Source organism: Astyanax mexicanus, chromosome 21 (assembly GCF_023375975.1).
Source record: "Astyanax mexicanus isolate ESR-SI-001 chromosome 21, AstMex3_surface, whole genome shotgun sequence".
NCBI lineage: Eukaryota > Metazoa > Chordata > Actinopteri > Characiformes > Acestrorhamphidae > Astyanax > Astyanax mexicanus.
In genome coordinates, this window is record NC_064428.1 from 12,783,745 (window position 1) to 12,802,746 (window position 19,002).

General features: G+C 36.8%; 1 protein-coding gene across 1 annotated transcript; it reads right to left on the reverse strand.

The window, feature by feature from the left end:
* Positions 1 to 667: 667 nt before the first annotated feature.
* On the reverse strand, positions 668 to 14,665 carry LOC125785677 (tubulin alpha chain-like). The gene is made up of 4 exons (XM_049469715.1): positions 14,554 to 14,665; positions 2,873 to 3,095; positions 2,584 to 2,732; positions 668 to 1,884 (listed from the first exon to the last, which is right to left on the reverse strand). Exons 1-4 carry the CDS (start codon positions 14,554 to 14,556, stop codon positions 910 to 912), a joined length of 1,350 nt encoding a protein of 449 aa, XP_049325672.1. The 5' UTR covers positions 14,557 to 14,665; the 3' UTR covers positions 668 to 909.
* Positions 14,666 to 19,002: the final 4,337 nt, after the last annotated feature.

The following is a 19,002-nucleotide window of genomic DNA, read 5'->3' on the forward strand; positions in this document are numbered from 1 at the left end:
TTTTAGATTTCACGCGCAGTTTGGATGACGCTGCATACATTTTCTGAGCGCGTTTCAACGTAAAAGTCCTCACGCTCTGTGCCTATTTCTTAAATAAAGCGTGCTTATAAAAAAAAATACCCTAATTGATTTTGAAGAGGAAATCTGTGGCTAAAAGCTGTATATTATCCTTTATTTCTTGACCCTGCTGGATTAAATTTCAAAGGAAAGGTTCAGGATGTAAATATTTCAGTGAAAATAGTTTTTCTTCATCTTGGGTGAGTAAGCTAGTTAACATGTATAAAACGGGTTTAATCTGGTTTAAACTGTATTTTGTAATTGTTGCAGGTGAATATGATTTTTTTTAAGATGATAAAAGTTAAAGTTAAGTGAATTGTTTTGTTTTTGTATGAAGATCTCTGTGTTTATCTCCTGTCTGCTTGGTGTCACCCCTGCCCCTCTTACTCCCCCTACCGACTCACTGCCTGCACTCAGACACAGAGCCCAAAAAACATTATTTATTTGTTTATAATTATTCAAAATGTCCGCCAAGTCGGTTTCACCACTAGGGCGACTTTATTGTAAAGTGTTATCCAGATTATTTATTATTTTTATTTTTAATTATTCACAGTATTGTGTGCTTAATACACTATATATCACAAAATAAAAAACAAGCACTGAAACAGAATTGAAAGATTTATTTTATTTTTATCACTATTTGGATATTGTATACTTCTGGGAAAAATAAAAACATGATTTTACACAGAAAGACAAACACACACAGGAAGTAGCTGATCATGACAACCTGCACACTGCGCTTCCTTTGGTAATGTTGGCAGGACGAGACGTTTACGTTTTAACACTCAGTCCTTTATTAGGGCATTTATTTGGCTCAGATGTTCCCCGGGGTTAGCTTTCATCTTCAGGCTCTTAAAACTCCTCCCCCTCCTCTTCTTCCTCGAAGGAGTCGATGCCCACCTCTTCGTAGTCCTTCTCCAGGGCGGCCATGTCTTCTCGGGCCTCTGAGAACTCTCCTTCCTCCATGCCCTCCCCCACGTACCAGTGCACGAAGGCCCGCTTGGCGTACATCAGGTCAAACTTGTGGTCCAGGCGAGCCCAGGCCTCGGCGATGGCCGTGGTGTTGCTCAGCATGCAGACGGCCCTCTGGACCTTGGCCAGGTCTCCTCCGGGCACCACGGTTGGGGGCTGGTAGTTGATACCCACTTTAAAGCCAGTGGGACACCAGTCCACGAACTGGATGCTCCTCTTGGTCTTGATGGCTGCGATGGCCACGTTGACGTCCTTGGGCACCACGTCGCCGCGGTACAGCAGGCAGCAGGCCATGTACTTGCCGTGACGTGGGTCGCACTTCACCATCTGGTTGCTGGGTTCGAAGCAGGAGTTGGTGATCTCAGCTACGGACAGCTGCTCGTGGTAGGCCTTCTCGGCGGAGATGACAGGGGCGTATGTGGCCAGAGGGAAGTGGATACGGGGGTAGGGCACCAGGTTGGTCTGGAACTCGGTCAGGTCCACGTTCAGAGCTCCGTCGAAGCGCAGCGAGGCGGTGATGGAGGACACAATCTGGCTGATGAGCCGGTTGAGGTTGGTGTAGGACGGACGCTCGATGTCCAGGTTCCTTCTGCAGATGTCATAGATGGCCTCGTTGTCCACCATGAAGGCGCAGTCCGAGTGCTCCAGGGTGGTGTGGGTGGTGAGGATGGAGTTGTACGGCTCCACCACGGCCGTGGAAACCTGCGGCGCCGGGTAGATAGCGAACTCCAGCTTGGACTTCTTGCCAAAGTCGACGGACAGGCGCTCCATCAGGAGGGAGGTGAACCCAGACCCAGTGCCGCCACCAAAGCTGTGGAAGACCAGGAAGCCCTGAAGGCCTGTGCACTGGTCAGCCTGTGGGGAAAAAATGAAAACGACAAAGATGAAAAAGCTCATTTCAAAATTAGCAAAAACACATTGGATGGAAAATGCACCACAGAGCCAATTATGTACTTGTTTGACTGTATCACTATTTTTAAAACTATAAGGCACACTTACAATCCTTAAATGTTCCAAAAAAAGTTTAATTTTAACTCTCCAGCACCAAGATTTGAGACTGGAGCAGTATTAGCATTACCCGCTAACCACATTATCGGCCTCTAGCCTTCTGCTAACCCCGACTAGCACTGCTGGAGCAGCATCAAGATAGCGCTGTCAGTTGGCATTAGCCGCTAACTGAGGCCAGCCTTAGTAGAAATCTGGAAATCTAAGCTTACTCTAAATAAACAGAGATGCTTTACTTACATAAATAAACAGGACAGAAATCTGTGTAGATTAACATTCAGCACTTGTTTGACTTTAAAATAAAATGTTTCGTTTACTTACCTTAGCTTAGCTTTACAGTTAACTCCACCCAATGGGGAGACTTAGAAGGAATTAGAAGGAAAACATGGCGAAACCCTTGTTCCTTACTAGTGTCTCATAATGCTCCTTATAATCCGGTGTGCCTTATAATGCGAAAAATACTGTAAGTCTTCTGTCCAGCTTCTAAAGTTCTAACCAATGGGTGAACTATCTATATTGCATTTAAATGTAAATATGATTTTTTCTTACCAGTTTGCGGATGCGGTCAAGGACGGAGTCAATGATCTCCTTGCCGATGGTGTAGTGACCTCGAGCGTAGTTATTGGCTGCATCCTCCTTGCCGGATATCAGCTGTTCTGGGTGAAAGAGCTGCCGGTAGGTACCAGTGCGCACCTCATCTGAAACACAGGGTCATACAAATTCAGTTATTCACATATTTTCCACATATATAGCAAAAAATATAGCCAAATTGAAAGCAAACTAAACCTCAAACATTGACAGAAATGGTTTCAAGAAAAGCAATCAAGGCTGTAGTCACCTATAACAGTGGGCTCCAGGTCCACAAAGATGGCCCGAGGTACATATTTTCCAGCGCCGGTCTCGCTGAAGAAGGTGGTAAATGAGTCATCATGGCCACCCACAGGTTTCTGGCTGGGCATCTGACCATCCGGCTGGATGCCGTGCTCCAAACAGTACAGCTCCCAGCAGGTGTTGCCCATCTGAACGCCAGCCTGGCCAACATGGACGGAGATGCACTCGCGCTGTGGAGCAAAAAAACACAGATTAGACACATGTATTTACAAAAAGGCACAAAAATTCCCACAAAAAAGTCTCTGAGGAAAGTAAAGATGAGCAGAGGATCTCCAGATGGTACTATCTATCTATCTATCTATCTATCTATCTATCTATCTATCTATCTATCTATCTATCTATCTATCTATCTATCTATCTACAGATAAATCTCTCCCTCCAGATAGAGTGAATCTGATTATGATTGGATGTAGAGAAGTATAAACATATACCATTCCGACTCCTTATTGGTTTATACTGTGATCCAGGTAGTGCACTATAGGACTCTGTGGGCGTGGCCTAAGCTTTTTACCGTATAAAAGGAATTGAAAACATTTACAAATAAATTGGAAATAATAAGGAACAAAATAGTAAAATATAATAAATAAAACAAATAAAAATGTAAAAAGATATATATAAGAGAAATAAGAGAAAATGTAAAAGAAAATACAAAAATTCGAAATATTCTAAATTCTAATAATAGTAAAAGTACAGTAAAATCATGAGAATAATAAATGCTAAAATAAATAATAATAAACTAAGAACAAAGGAATCAAAGTAAAACAAGAATAAAATGAATGTGAAATCACTAGCAAATGACAGGCCACTGTTGTAACTGCTTATTATTGGTTTATAATGGTTTAGATAGTTTTTATAAAAAAAACTATTAATAAACTCCTTTATAAACCATAACTTTTTATAAAGAAGCCATATTTCTTCACATCTTTGTCAATAATTATTACAGATCTTTAGACCAAACAAAAACTTGTTATATTAACTTGAGTTCATACCGTCTACAATTAAATAAAATTCGCAACTGTCTCAACTACACATGACATAATAACTTAAGCATTATAATCATACAGAAATGTTTATAAATGTACTGTAATATAGTAAAACAAAGCCTGTTTTTAGGTAGGAGCTGCTGAGTGGACGGGGTTTACACCCTGCCATACCAGTACAGCGGGATGGTTTCTTTTTGCTAAAAAATTTGCTTTGCCACAAAAACTTGATTTGCATAAGTCAATATGCAGCGGTTGCTTATCCCTTATAGCCACGTCCTCTTTTACATGCAAACACAGCTTAGTTTAATCAGCAGTTTGAAAGTGAGGCCTTCTGAACTATTGTACTTTTACCATTGTATTGAACTATTGTATTGGATTTTACCATTCAATTTTTAAACTTGTGTTCAGTAAACTACTACATTCCTCCTACTTTTCAAATCCTTTGAAATAAATGTTGGTGTTGGTTAATATTTTTTCTTCAGATGTATTTTCACTTCTCTGACGCCTTTAAATGTGTTTTTATTACACAACCTTGTTGAGTAAAACTTAAACTGTGCAACCATCATAGTCACTCCCCTTTCCTATCTACATTTCCTTCAAAACACACATTTATATATGTTTATAGCAACGTTTGGCTGCATGGATTGCTGTTGGAGCAAGTGACCATTATTATTATTATTCCATATGACTAATACTGTGCAGTAGTACACTGCAAAAACTAAATCATAGCAAATGAAATTATCTAATTATTTCCATTTATATAAATCTTGAGAATTTTGAGAACATTTTAATCAGTCTTACTAGAATTTTCTTACTAATTTGTTTTTTTTATTTACAGTAAACTTAGATTCCCAAATTTCTACAGTACTAAGGGTGGAGCATTAGCATTAGCAGCTAACTGGTTGTGGTTAGCGCCAGTAAATGCCACCTGACAGCTAAGCTAAGTAAACCCAAACTGTAATAAAAAATGGCTTTTCCAAGTGCTGGAAGTTAATCTACATAGATTTCTTTTCTGAAAAACTCTCCTATTTATATGGCTGAGTAAAGCTCTTCCGTTTATTTATAATAAGCTTAGATTCCCAAATTTCTCTAGTACTAAGGCTGGAGCATTAGCATTAGTGGCTTAACTGGTAGCAGTTAGTGCTAGTAAATGCCACTCGACAGTGATACACTGAGTAAAACTGAGTTTTCTGGTAAATCAGGGCGAAATTAGCTAGCGGTTCGTCCCACGTAGCTTGTTTTAACATGGTAAACTAAAACTCCTGTATAACTCTGTACTTCAGCAGAGTGGCTTTACTGCTCCTTAATACCTGACTGGTAGAATTCATATATAAGGAGCTCCGGATTATAAGGTGCAGTGACTATTTTTGAGATTTTTTTATTTTTATATGCACCTTATAGTGCAAAAAGTACGGTAGATAAGCAATTACTCAACTACAATTACTCAATTTTTTTTGTTTTGTTTTACCACCAGGGGGCAGTTACAGACAAAACAGGACCACAATCCAGTTTAATGTTCTTGACCGCAGGCCCTGATCTACATTACTGACTGACACATGCAGGTGACAAGTATGACTGAGGTGAGTGGGCGGAGCTTGAGGGTGTAACACACACACACCTACAACCTGTTTGCCAAGTTATTTGTCTCTGCTCGTCTGAGTGATGCCACTTTCCATGCATGGCTTACTGCTCAAACACATGACGCGTCATGGAGAGCTGCTCTGAAAGGGCGGTTGCCCAAAGGTCTCACCACACACACACACACACATATGTACAGAAACGATTCCAGTGTCTTCCTACTCGTCCAGGAACATGCCTGCGCAGAGCTTCTGACGGAGGTTCTGCGGGTTTACGCGGGAGGACTACACCCTGCTGAGCAATCTACATGCCCCTGAGATAAAACACAGCCATCTGTAAACACATCAGACCTGAAAACAAGACTCTCACTACAGAACTACCTTTACTAGCTTATAAACTATATGGGCAAAAGTCTTGGGACACCTGCTGAGTCATGAAAATCAAGTTCTGAAAAGCAAGGGTTCTGAAATCAAGGATATTAAAACAGTGTATCCTGCTTTTGTTGGTAAAACTGTCTTCACTGCCCAGAGAGGATCTTCTACTAGGGTGCAGTACAGCCTTTTTGAGTACAAATCCTTTCCTATTGGCTCCTGGCATCATATATTTAAACACAAGTTTTATTTAAACACTGGTCTTCCTTCCACATGCCATCAGTGTGTAGTCACTCCCCTTTTCCTTCTGTCTAGCTTCCCTTCGGAATACATATTTATACACTGCCTGGCCAAAAAAAAATAAAAGTCACCGCCTGGATTTAAGTAAGTAAATGATGTGGGGTTGATGCTGCAGTTGGTTTGCAGGTTTAGGTTCAGCAACAGTATGTGCTGAAAGAATGAGGTCAGCTGACTACCTGAATATACTGAATATAGACCAGGTTATTCCATCAATGGATTTTGTCTTCCCTGATGTCACGACCATATTCCATATAGATCATCACTTCGCTTCGCCGAGTCTGGAGCAGCATTAGCATTAGCCGTTAACATGCTAAGTTCTAGCTTTTTTGCTGTTCAGAGGCGACTATTACTGGCCTATAGCCTGCTGCTAAACCTGGCTAGCACTGCTGGAGCAATATTAGCACTTTTGGCTTTTAGAAAGGCGAGTATATATCAGACTGTAGCCTGTGTATTTACCATGATGAAACAAGCTACATAAAAATATACAAAATTAAATAAACAAATGCCTAAATCCACAGCCTCCCCTCAATACAACAATGAAGGAAAAGGGTTTAAGAATTACAGTTTTGTTTACTTAACCTGCCGAATTAGAAGGAAAACATGGTGACACCCCTGTTTCTTACTAGTGTCTCATAATGCACCTTATAATCTGGTCTGCCTTACAGTGCAAAAAATATGGTATGCTATACAGCTCTGTGAGCGAGCAGCCTAGAAATTATAGGCCACATTATGGCCGTAGGAGTCTACAGGGTTAACTGGGTCTATAATTAGGCCTAAAAAGTTCAAGATGTTTGTTGTTCTGGTGCAGAGCTGATGTGTGCACTGCATAACGCTGACACATTACTGAGATCTGCACTGTGGTGAGTCAATACGTCTATCAAACGTTCACACACCGGTGTTTTCCTGAGGTTAGAAAGTGCTGGGTAATGATCTGAGCTCTGAATCTGTGCCGAAACTCATGGGACATGTCCCACTTCAGTGCTACAAGGTGCCTGCCTGCATCTGCCTCTCTTCCAGTGCCTCTCTGCTCTCCTGGCTGCGAATGGGACGCTATTTTTACCCCCTGCCCCGTCCGCTGCCCTGGCACGGGGCGAGGGGGTGGATGGGGGGTGGGATTACTCAGGCTATGCCTAGTTTGGGCATGGCAGCCGGGTCAGGAGGCAGCGCACAGCAGCCTGTTATTTATGGGCGGCTATAACTGTCCCATTCCCCGACCCCCCACTGTGACTCTTTCCTACCACAGTGACCCCGCCCACTCCCACTGACCCCTCCCCTTACCACTCCAAACATAACACTGTTTCTGCATTTGTATAACACACACACACACTCACTCAAGCATTCACACTTATTCATACACACCATTACACATATATACAATTATAATCATACACACATTTTTCAGAGTGTCACTCTGAAATTCTTAACTTTTTATGGAAATCAAGGTAAAATATTTTACTTTAAGTCACTTTAAAGCATTTTTATTGGTCAATTTATCATGGAATTCTGATACATTGAAATTAAGTATTTTTTCTTTCAAAAATCATAGTAAAATGACAAATATACAATGAATAAAACATTTTTAGCTTATCATTTATTAAAACTGACCATAAAAAAACCTTAAAGGTCTCCTTGCACTAAAATCTGTAGAATAATATAATATTATAGGTCTCTCTGAGTTGTATATGATGCTGCATATAAAACTGTTTCTCAGCGTCCTAAGTAAAAGAAAATCCTCAGAAATATAAGTTGATCAGAGAGACGTTAGGGTGATAAAGTCAACCAGTGACTTCATGGCCTCACCCACCTCGGGACCGCCCACAGGCGGTAGGTTTAAATCGGATCTCCGGGTTGATTCTAGAGGTGGGCGATACCGGGAATTTTGGTATCGATCCGATACCAAGTAAACGCAGGGCCAGTATTGCCGATATCGATACTGATACCGATACTTTTTAATATTGTAAGTCGCTTTGGACAAAAGCGTCTGCCAAATGTAATGTAATGTAATGTAATGTAATGTAATATTTAAGCTTTATAGATCCAAATGATCCAAAAACCTAGGATATAATTTCACCAAACATTGTAAGTGACAACAAAATACGTTAGTATCACAATCAACATTTTTTGTTTAGAAACAATGGAACAGTAACAAAACAAAGTTTAAATATAAAGTAAAAAAATATAAAAAAATAAAATAAAAATTCTCCCCTCACTAGACATCTTTTCTAGTTCTTTCTTTCTTTCTTTCTTTCTTTTTTAAATAGAATTGTCATTTGGAAAAACAATAAAAAATAAGGATAATGTCTTCCTTTCAGTGCAATTCAAATGCAAGTTTTTCTTAAATAAACAGAGTGTAAAAAAATATCACTCAACACTAATCTCCTGAGGTAGAGGCGTGTCGAGGAGAGCGCTGAGTGGGCGGGGCCAGGCTGAGCCTACCTGCATGGCGGTTTGGCTGGCTTTGCTGAGCCATGTGATGCATGTGCAACAACAAGAGACCAGAGAGTAGACTGTGGTGAATCCTCGTGCGCAGCAGTCAGTGCGTGCGGCAGAGAAAAAAGCTTGAATATCGATATTTTTACACAAGTATTGCTCAATACCAATACCAGCGTTGGTATCGATATTATCGATATTTGGATCGATCCGCCCACCTCTAGTTGATTCCGCATTTTACCGAGACCTTTAAAATACACATGGGAGCACGATTTGACAAGGTAGCACGCCTTAACAGAACAGCGGTCAAAGTGGGCACCGTTTAACGCTGAGGTGTCTGATGTTAAGCAAAGTTAAAGGGTTAACTTTACCTAGCACTCAGTGCTGTATCTTTATAATTAAGGCTGTATCTCTGAAAACATTTTGTCTTTTGTCCAGTTTTAGAGCTGTAAAACTGACTATGGTTTGAAGGCAGATAGGGGTTTTCTGCTGCAGTGCTGTTGGCTATTTAGAGGTGATATATTTGCATGTATGAATATTCAAGGTCTTTCTCTAGAGACCAGTAATCCAGTGATCTAAAACAGGGCTATACAAAAACACCTGAGCACTTTTTTTTTTTTCATAAAAAACGGTTCACATGACATTTATTCATAATAGAGACCACAACTAGACATTTTAAAATGAATGAAAAAATGATGGAATGAGACCTTTAACTATTATAATATAACACATAATAAAAAAAAAATCCCAAGAGAAGAAATTTCCATGATACAAAATACCAAAATAATTGCTCTGAAATTACCTGAAATAAAACCTTTTAACAATAATGTTCACTGACAGTTTTACTTTTTCATTTTTTCTATAGTATCACTTCAAACAGAACATAGCCCTCCATTCAGAGAAGAAAGTAGGCTTTCTGACCACCTCATCTCTGCAATAAAGTTAACCATTAACAGACCACAGCCGTTACTGTATCAATAAGCTAAAGTCCAGTTTGCTCTGTTGGGCAACACTGAGCCGCACGTACCTGCAGTAAACCTAAAGCTCAACGACACAAAACTAACCAACAGAACCTCCGCCATACAGAGGTCATCCGGTTCCACACACTGCTACGTTTGTGTTTGTTAGCACAGAAGCTAACGTTTAAACCCAAACCAGATGGAGAACCCGGAGAGCCAGGCGTGGAGCAGCGAGTAGAACAGGCCTTTATTTGTGGACTCTGTTTATAATTTGTCTTTTGGGGGTTGCTGCTGGAGGCTGGTGGAAAAACGAGTCCGGCCAGCAGGAAGAACATTAACACAGCTGGCTGTAAACACACCCTGCTGGTCTGGGTTACTGGTGCTGAGGGACGGAGGCCTACTGGAGAGACTGCTGGAGAACTTATAATACCATGAAAGAATCCGTTCTGCTAATATCTCTAATATCTAATATTTTCAGTATAAGCACTGTAAAACAAAGTGAAAAACAATAAACTGACTGGCAATAATGTATGTAAATTAAAATCATATACCATATACATTTTTCACAATATAAGGTGCACTTAAAATCCTTTAACTTTCCTAAAAATCATCAGTGCATCTTATAATCCGGTGCTCCTTATGTATGAATTCTACCAGTCAGGTATTAAGGAGCAGTAAAGCCACTCTGCTGAAGTGCAGAGTTATAAGGGTGAGTTTTCAGGAAAGTTTCTTCAGTACTAAGGCCTGGGTGCAGCAGCATTAGCATTAGCCACTAACCACGCTAAACGCTCGCTCTTTCGCCGTACAAAGGTGAGTATTATCAGCCTCTAGCCTGCTGCCAACCCCTGCTAGCACTGCTGGAGCAGCATTAGCATTAGCTCATTAGATGAAAACCCCTGTAGAATTGTCCAGTAGAACCTGTTTAACTAAGGAGTGGCATTTACCTGCGCTAACCATGGTTAGCACTAGCTGTTAGCTGCCAATGCTAATGCTAATGCTGCTGCACCCAGCCTTAATGGAAATCTGGAAATCTAAGCTTACTGTAAATAAATGGACATGCTTTGCTCACCCAAATAAACAGTTTCAGGAGAGAAATCTGTGTAGATTAACATGAATTATAAGGAATACATGGTCACACCCTTGTTCCTTACTAGTACTATAATCTGGTGCACCTTATGTATGAAAATAGACATTAGAAAATAGACGTTTATCGATAGCGCACCTTATAATTCTGAAGCTAATATAAGCAAATCAACATGAAACCTCTACTAATGTTCTATGGTTCTCAGTCTTTCTACTGGCTTAACGTCCGAAGGGAAAGAATAACGAAAGCTGCTGAACAGATGGAGGCTTTTAAAAACTAAACCTTTCACGCCCCCCAGTGACTTCTGACCAGCTTTCTTTAACATCTGATGGTGTGAAGCACACAGCTGGTGTTCCACCTAGATCCTTGAAATGGCGAGAAATAGTTGCCATTCAGAACAGGAACACTCACTCTCACCTACATATGGTTGCATTCAGCACTTACTGCCCCCAGGAACAGGAAGGCCTGTGATCAGAGCTAGTGTTGTCCACACCTCAGGGTCTCCAGACCCAAGAACCCAAGAGAATGTGGAGCTATTTATATAAAACATTTATAAAATATTTTTGAGAATATTTAGAAGACAGCACAGAACAACACAAAAAAAGATTAGTAAAATTTAGTTTCTGCACCTCTGCACTTCATCTCGGTTTCAGGACTTAAATGTTACATAGAGTAAGTGAACTGAACTTCAGTCAATCCTTTCTTTTAGTAATAATTTATGATACATAATATATTATAATTCCTGAAATTTAAATATTTTTAGTTAAAACACACATATTACACTCTGTTTCTCAACACATGTATGGCATGTAATACATTCTTTTTAGTATACTAAAAACATCCATGTGTTGAGACAGTGAGACTTGGTCTGTTTACAAAATAAATCTTTGATATTATGTAAATATTTGAATGTGTGTTTTAACTAAAAATATTTAAATTTAAATAAAGTAATTGTAATTAGGTAATATTGTCTGCAGAAATTAAGTAAAGTTTACTAAAAGAAAGGATTGATTCAGCAAAAATAAATGAAGTAAAGTTTACTAAAAGAAAGGATTGACTGAAGTTCAGTTCACTTATTTACTCTATGTAACATTTAAGTCTTGAAACCGAGTTGAAGTTACTTAAATTTATCTGAAATTAATTTACTTAAAAAAACAAATGCAGAAAGTTGCTAAACTCTTTTAAAGCAATTTTACTCATCATTTTTTTCAGTGAAGCAAAGCTAATAAAGCTATAAAAACAACTATAAATCCAACAGCCGCACCCTCTATACACGCTCCTCACTGTTAGCCTGTAGAGGTAAAATAACAATACGGATTCTGACTGTGCTGAAGAAGAACATTAAGAACATTCCTCACTGTCTCTTTGTTTTGTTTAGTTTTTTCTGGTTTCTGCCTGTAAATACCTGTTTAAACCCAACACACCAACTTCAACAAAGGGTCAAACAGGCTGAGCGAGTTCCATATGTGCTATTTTTCTATATATAGTGCGCTACTACTTAGGGACATTAAATAATGCCCCACTGTTCTCTGAATAGTGCACTATGCAGGGCATTACATAATAGCCTCATATCATCACTGCCCAATGAAAAACAGGTATCTCCAAAACAGCAACTTTACAGGAGAGAGAAAAAAAACCTTCTAAACTTTCAATACAAGTCAATGTAAAAAGAGTTTATTTCAGGTCATCAAGACATTTTGACACAGTGTAGGGAAAGGTTTGTCTGTTCAGATTATGTAGTAAAATCAAAATCAACAAAAATTGAGATCCTAGTTTTGTTTTAAAATGTCTTAAAATAAAATATGGGTAATTAAGGTCTGTAAATTTGCTGTAGGTATAACATTTTCAGATGGTGCGTTTAATGTCGTTGGGAAAACACAGTGGCCTACTGTGAATATCTAAACCTGTTGAGAGAACTAAGGTAAGCAGAGAGCTTCCTAACATTAGTGGCTAGCTAGCTAACATACTAATTTAGCAGTGAGCTAGATAATATACTAACTTTAGCGGTGAGCTAGCTAACATACTAACTTTAGCGGCGAGCTAGCTAACATACTAACTTTAGCGGTGAGCTAGCTAACATACTAACTTTAGCAGCGAGCTAGCTAACATACTAACTTTAGCGGCGAGCTTGCTAACATACTAACTTTAGCGGTGAGCTAGCTAACATACTAACTTTAAAGGCTAGCTAGCTAACATACTAACTTTAGCAGCGAGCTAGCTAACATACTAAGTTTAGCTAGCTGAAGTGAGTTAGCTAACATTACCAGGGACAGAACTAAGGTTAGCAAAAAGCTAGCTAACATTAGAAGAAAGCTCGCTAACATAATAACTTAAGGGTCGAGCTAGCTAAAAATAGTCATTTTAGCTAACTCAAGCAAGCTAGCTAACTTTACCAGGGATAGAACTAACTTTAGCAGATAGCTAGCTAACATAAGTGTCGAGTTAGCTAATATAAACAGTAGCAGCAAACTAACGTTAGCTAGCTTGCTGCTTTAGCTAGCTTAAATGAGCGGCAAGCTAGCTAACATACCAACTTTAGCTAGCTAAAGCAAGCTAGCTAAAGTTATCAGGGATAGGAGTAAATGTTAGCAGAGAGTTGGCTAATATTATCTGCAAGCTAGCTAACATAACTTTAGCGGCGAACTAGCTAACTTAATAACTTTAGTGGTGAGCTAGCTAACATGCTAACTTTATCTAGCTTAAACTAGCTAGCTAACGTTAACAGGGATAGAACTAAGGTAAGCGGAGAGCTGGCTAGGAAAAACCAGGGTTATTCCACCAAATATTGATTTCTGAACTCTTTAAACTTTATGAATATGAACTTGTTTTCTTTGCATTATTTGAGGTCTGAAAGCTTTTTTGTTATTTCAGCCATTTCTCATTTACTGCAAATAAATTCTCTAAATGACAATATTTTTATTTGTAATTTGGGAGAAATGTTGTCTGTAGTTTATAGAAAAAAACAACAATGTTCATTTTACTCAAACATAAACCTATAAATAGCAAAATTAGAGAAACTGATTCAGAAACTGAAGTGCTCTCTTCATTTTTTCCAGAGCTGTATATATAGAATAGCTATAAAATAGCTCCTTATTCTCTGTATAGTGCACTATACAAGACATTAAACAATAGCTCTGTATTTTCTATATGGTATAGTATACATAGCATTATATAAAAGTTCAGTGTCTATATAATGCACTACACAGGACATTAAATAATGTCACACTGTTGTATATATAGTGTAATACACACTGTATCAAATAATAGCACCATACATTACATATATATTGCACTACAGAAAGCAATAAACAATACATATGGATTTATCTAACAACTCCATATTTTAAATATAACTTCATATTCCTCTTATAGTTCACTACACATTTTATTAAATCATAGCTACATATTCTCTATATAGTGCACTAAAATTTTAACAAAATAATACCATGCTTGTCTTTATATAGTGCACTAAACGGGACATTTAGTGAATGCTTCCTGTATCCAATATAGTGCACTACCCAATGGATTAATTAATAGCTACCTTATACCTAGTGTAGTGTACTCCCTAGTGAAGGAAGTATTGATGCCCACTACATACTCACTACTAAGTGCACTACACATATATGACCATTTGAGACTGAGCCCTGCAGTAGAATGACAGCACACACTGTGTAAATCTGGGAGGTGCTACAACATTAAGGCATTATGGCAGAAAAGCATTTTTACTTTTAAAACCAATAAAAATAATATGATTTATCTTTAGAAGCACTTAAATTAAGCTTAAAAAAGAAAACTTAGTATTTCTAGCACAGTTCAGGACCTTGACCTGTAAGTAAATGCACTGTACAGGCAGTTGGTTGCCTTTAGAACAGAAATACTGATTTATATTTATTAATATTTAATATCTGACTGATTTTACTCACCATTTTAGCTCAGTTTCTGTCTGTCTTTCCTAAAGAGAAATCGTCCACAGTCCTGTTCCTCTCACTATACCTATAATGGGGTATGAGTGAGACAGTCACAGCTGCTGCTGACACTCCTCTATTTTTATACCTACAGCTTTTTTACGGAGTGGAGGGGGCGGGGCCATGCTGTAGCCCCTCCTCTGGCCCCTCCCATCCTCCTAATGTTCAGAAGGGTGTGTTATGTGGTAAAAGTGAGATAATTATCACAGAGAGAGAGAGACAGCTCATCACTTAAATATGCATGTGGGCCATTTTATCTTTGTTCACCTCTGAATCTAACTCATAACACATACAGCTCCGGAAAAAAAAAAAGTAAGAGACCACTTCAGTTTCTGAATCAGTTTATCTGATTTTGCTATTTATAGGTATATGTTTGAGTAAAATTAACATTATTTTATTTTGATAACGACAAACAACATTTCTACCTAATTCCAAATAAAAATTATTTTCATTTAGAGCATTTATTTGCAGAAAATGAGAAATGGCTGAAATAAAAAAAAGATGCAGAGCTTTCAGACCTCAAATAATGCAAAGAAAACAATTTTTATTCATAAAGTTTTTTAAAAAGTTCAGAAATCAATATTTGGTGTAATAACCCTAGTGGAATAATCACAAATGTCATCATCTTGGCATCATGTTCTCCTCCACCAGTCTTACACACTGCTTTTGGATAACTTTATGCTGCTTTACTCCTGGTGCAAAAATTTCAAGCAGTTCATCCATCTTCCTCTGGATTATATTCTAGAGGTTTTTAATTTGGTAAAATCACAGAAACTCATTGTTTTTAAGTGGTCTCTTATTATATTACAATGTTTCTAATCTGAATATGTTTACAAAGCTCATGTGGTAAAGCAAGTTCACTAATTCATATTTTTTTCCTCTCAAGTCTTTATTTTAAAGAAATGGTTGACTGTATGTTCAAATAATTGATATTTATAACAAAAAAAATCACTCTTGTTACTGGCACTTATTCCTGTTACTTTTTATGTATTGAGTAACAGGAATGAAAGTAACAGGAATGAGTTTTTAGCATAGAATTAGAAATCATGAAAACTAGCTAAATAGCGGCTATGCTTTGTGTATGCTATGTTTTAGATGGGGTAATGTGTTATGGTAACAGGACTGAGTGAAAGCCAGGGACACAACTAAAATGTGTATTTTACCTTTAATATTATGGATTTTTTTTTTTTAGGAAAGATGGGATTTGTTGGTTGCTAAGGTGATGGTGCCACTAGACAGTTGCTGTGGTATACGAGGTGTTTTTTATTTGATATGGTTGTTGCCTGCTAGTTGCTATGGTATTGCTAGATGGTTGCTGTGGGGTTGCTAACTGCTTGCTATGGTATCACAGGTAGTTACGAAGTGCTTGCATGGTGGGTGCTGTAGTGTTGCTAGGTGGTTTCTATAACATTTTAGTCGGTTGCCAACTGGTTGGTTTGGTGTTACTGATGTATCTGTATCCTTATGAAATAAAGAAGAAGAATATCCGAATTTTACAGTCAGACCCAAAAATCTGGACTTGAACAATATCTCTAAAATTAATTAATTTACTGTGATTTAGTGTGAAATTAGAGTTAATTTTAGTGGAACTACAGCACAAATATAGCCATTGTATACAAACCCACCAATATAATCCTACAGTGATTCTTCTCAGTTTATATAGAACGTTTTCTTTAATTAAAGCACCCAGTATGTATCCATTGTGCTGTATACTAGCTACAGGTGTATGGGATATTTGCAACTAACAATGCAATTTAAATGTATGAAGTACTGTAGTATTTAATGTTTCATACGTGTTTGTGTCTTTAATTGTTGTGTCTAGAGTTTGTGTTAATTGTATTTGCACTTTGCACTTCAATACAATGACAATATAGACATTTATTAATTTGTTCATTCATTTATTAATTCATACAAAACTCCTTTTTCTGCAGTAAAATAAGTTATTCGCATTCTGAATTTGAGGCTTTGAAATCTCCTACAGGACACTTGGAGAAGCTGCCTGTTTTCGACTAGACAAACATAGGAAAACTAAAGGTTTGGAGGAAATACTGATTTTAAAATGAAGAAAGAGACAATTTTATTATTTTATTTGTTATATGTTGACATTAGCAGATTTACTTAAATATGTGTTTATATTTTCTATTACAATTACAATTATTAGCTGTATATGTAATGCTTGAATAGAAATCCTCAAAATTTAGTGCTGTAATGTCCTGTTCAAATCCTGGCCTGTTAAGGGTTTAAAACATGTTTTAGTTTTTAAAATCTTCTCAAATCTCCAATAAAACAGTGTTTCAGGTATCAAACTGTGTATTAATTGAACTCCACCACTGTGAGCAATTCTGACAGGATGCGTTTTTCTAGTGACTTTACATTTACATCTGAATTATTTACTTATGCAAAGAAAAAAAGAGAAAAGCAGGTCAGCCTGTTCTTTAATATATAAACACATATTTTATATTTTGAATAATTATAAAAGTTTAATATAAAAACAAATAATTAATTCTCATTATGTGCTTTTCTGCAGGTCTTTTGCTGGTAAATAAGTTATTTAACAATATTTAACGGTTTGTTAATGACAAGAATTCTTAGCAAGATATGCTTCTCCTCTGAACTCAGAAACAACAAATTAATCAGAGCTTTATTTCAGAAAGACGTCGTCTCAATTCTTCATGTTATATTTAATTGAAACTAATATATGAGAGACTTAGATAAATGGTAAAATAATTGAACCCTACTTAAATAAATTTCTGTTGACTAATAAAGTAAAGGAAATTACATTTAAATTGCTACATAGATGCTACCCAACAAACCATTATTTAATTCAGATTGCTTGTTCAGTGAAACACACCCAGAAACTCTATAACATTTATTTTGGCATTGCGAGTTTGTTAAAATGTTTTGGAAAATCTTGCTAAGGTTTATTGATCATATTCATTTTAATTTTAGCTAAATTTTATATTCATAAATGTAAAGTCAAAAGGAGCATCCAACTGTTCATGGTGTATGAAACTGAAATCAAAATGTATATGCAAACTAGGATCAACAAAAAGAAAGGCTGCAAAGACTGTAATATTTGCAAATTCCTCTATTTATTCTCATATTTTTTCTTATCCAGTTTCTTATGTATATGTATATATGTTGTTTCATGTGAATTTTTAATTCAATAAAAGATTTAAAACATTTAAAAAGTGAAATGCAGGAAGCTTGTGTTTATTTTTTGGGTTTGTTCGCCCCCTTGTGGCACAAAATCAGATTTAAGGCCAGAAATAAGATTTAGTTCATTTGGGATTGATTTCCTGGACAAGTATTAAACCTAAATCATTGATTATATTTGTTCTTTCAATAGAGAATATTTTTCGGATGTGTTCATTGTACAATTAAATGTTTTACATCATGTGAAAAGAAAGAATAAGTGTACTTAAAAACATTAAAAGTATGTTACAATTAGGTAAAGAAACTAAAAGTACACTTTCAATTTAACCCTTTCAGACCCTGCATCCATTACAATGAACATCATGTATTTTATTTATTTAAAAAAAAACACACAAACTAAAATATACTTAAGTTTGCAGAAGTTATACGACAAAAAGCTGTTGGTTTTTGTCGTAGTTGGTTTTCTCTTTAGATAAAGCTTAATTACTACTGAAATGTACTTAAGTTGCCATACGTTGTTCCAAAATAGTACATTTAGTGCGTATTAAAGTTCATATTTCTTAATGTTGAACATATGTACTTTTTAATATTAAGTATACTTTAAAAAGTATATATATATATATATATATATATATATATATATATATATATATATATATATATATATATATATATACTTAAATGCACTTTTCTAGGAATACAAACTAGATATTATTTAACAGATGTTTGTGTGAGGTGTGTTGGGGAATTAAACTCGGTTGGGGAACTGAAAATCGGTAGTTTCAATGGGTATTATTATTAGCACAATTAGGAACATTAAATTTTTATTGGACAAATAATAAAGAATTCAGATAAATACATAATTGTTTGAGGCCAATTATGGAAAATTAATGGATGAAATAGAAGTTGACCAAATAAGATGGGAAGTTTTTCCCCTATGTTTAATTTAAGATGTGTAGAAACAATATGAATGAATATATTGACAAGACTGTTTATATATATATATATATTTATCAATATTAAATGTATTTATTTTGCCTTTTATACTGTAAATTCTCGGTTACATTGGAAATGTACTCCAGAGTTAAAATGAAGGTTGATTGGTTGATTGATTGATTGATTGATTGATTGATGGATTGATTGGTTGATTGATTGATTGGTTGGTTCATTGATTTGACTGGACAGACGTTTTTTTGCGTTATGTCTTAATGCGCTGTAAACGCACATTTGGAGAGGCAGAGCTCTTTATGC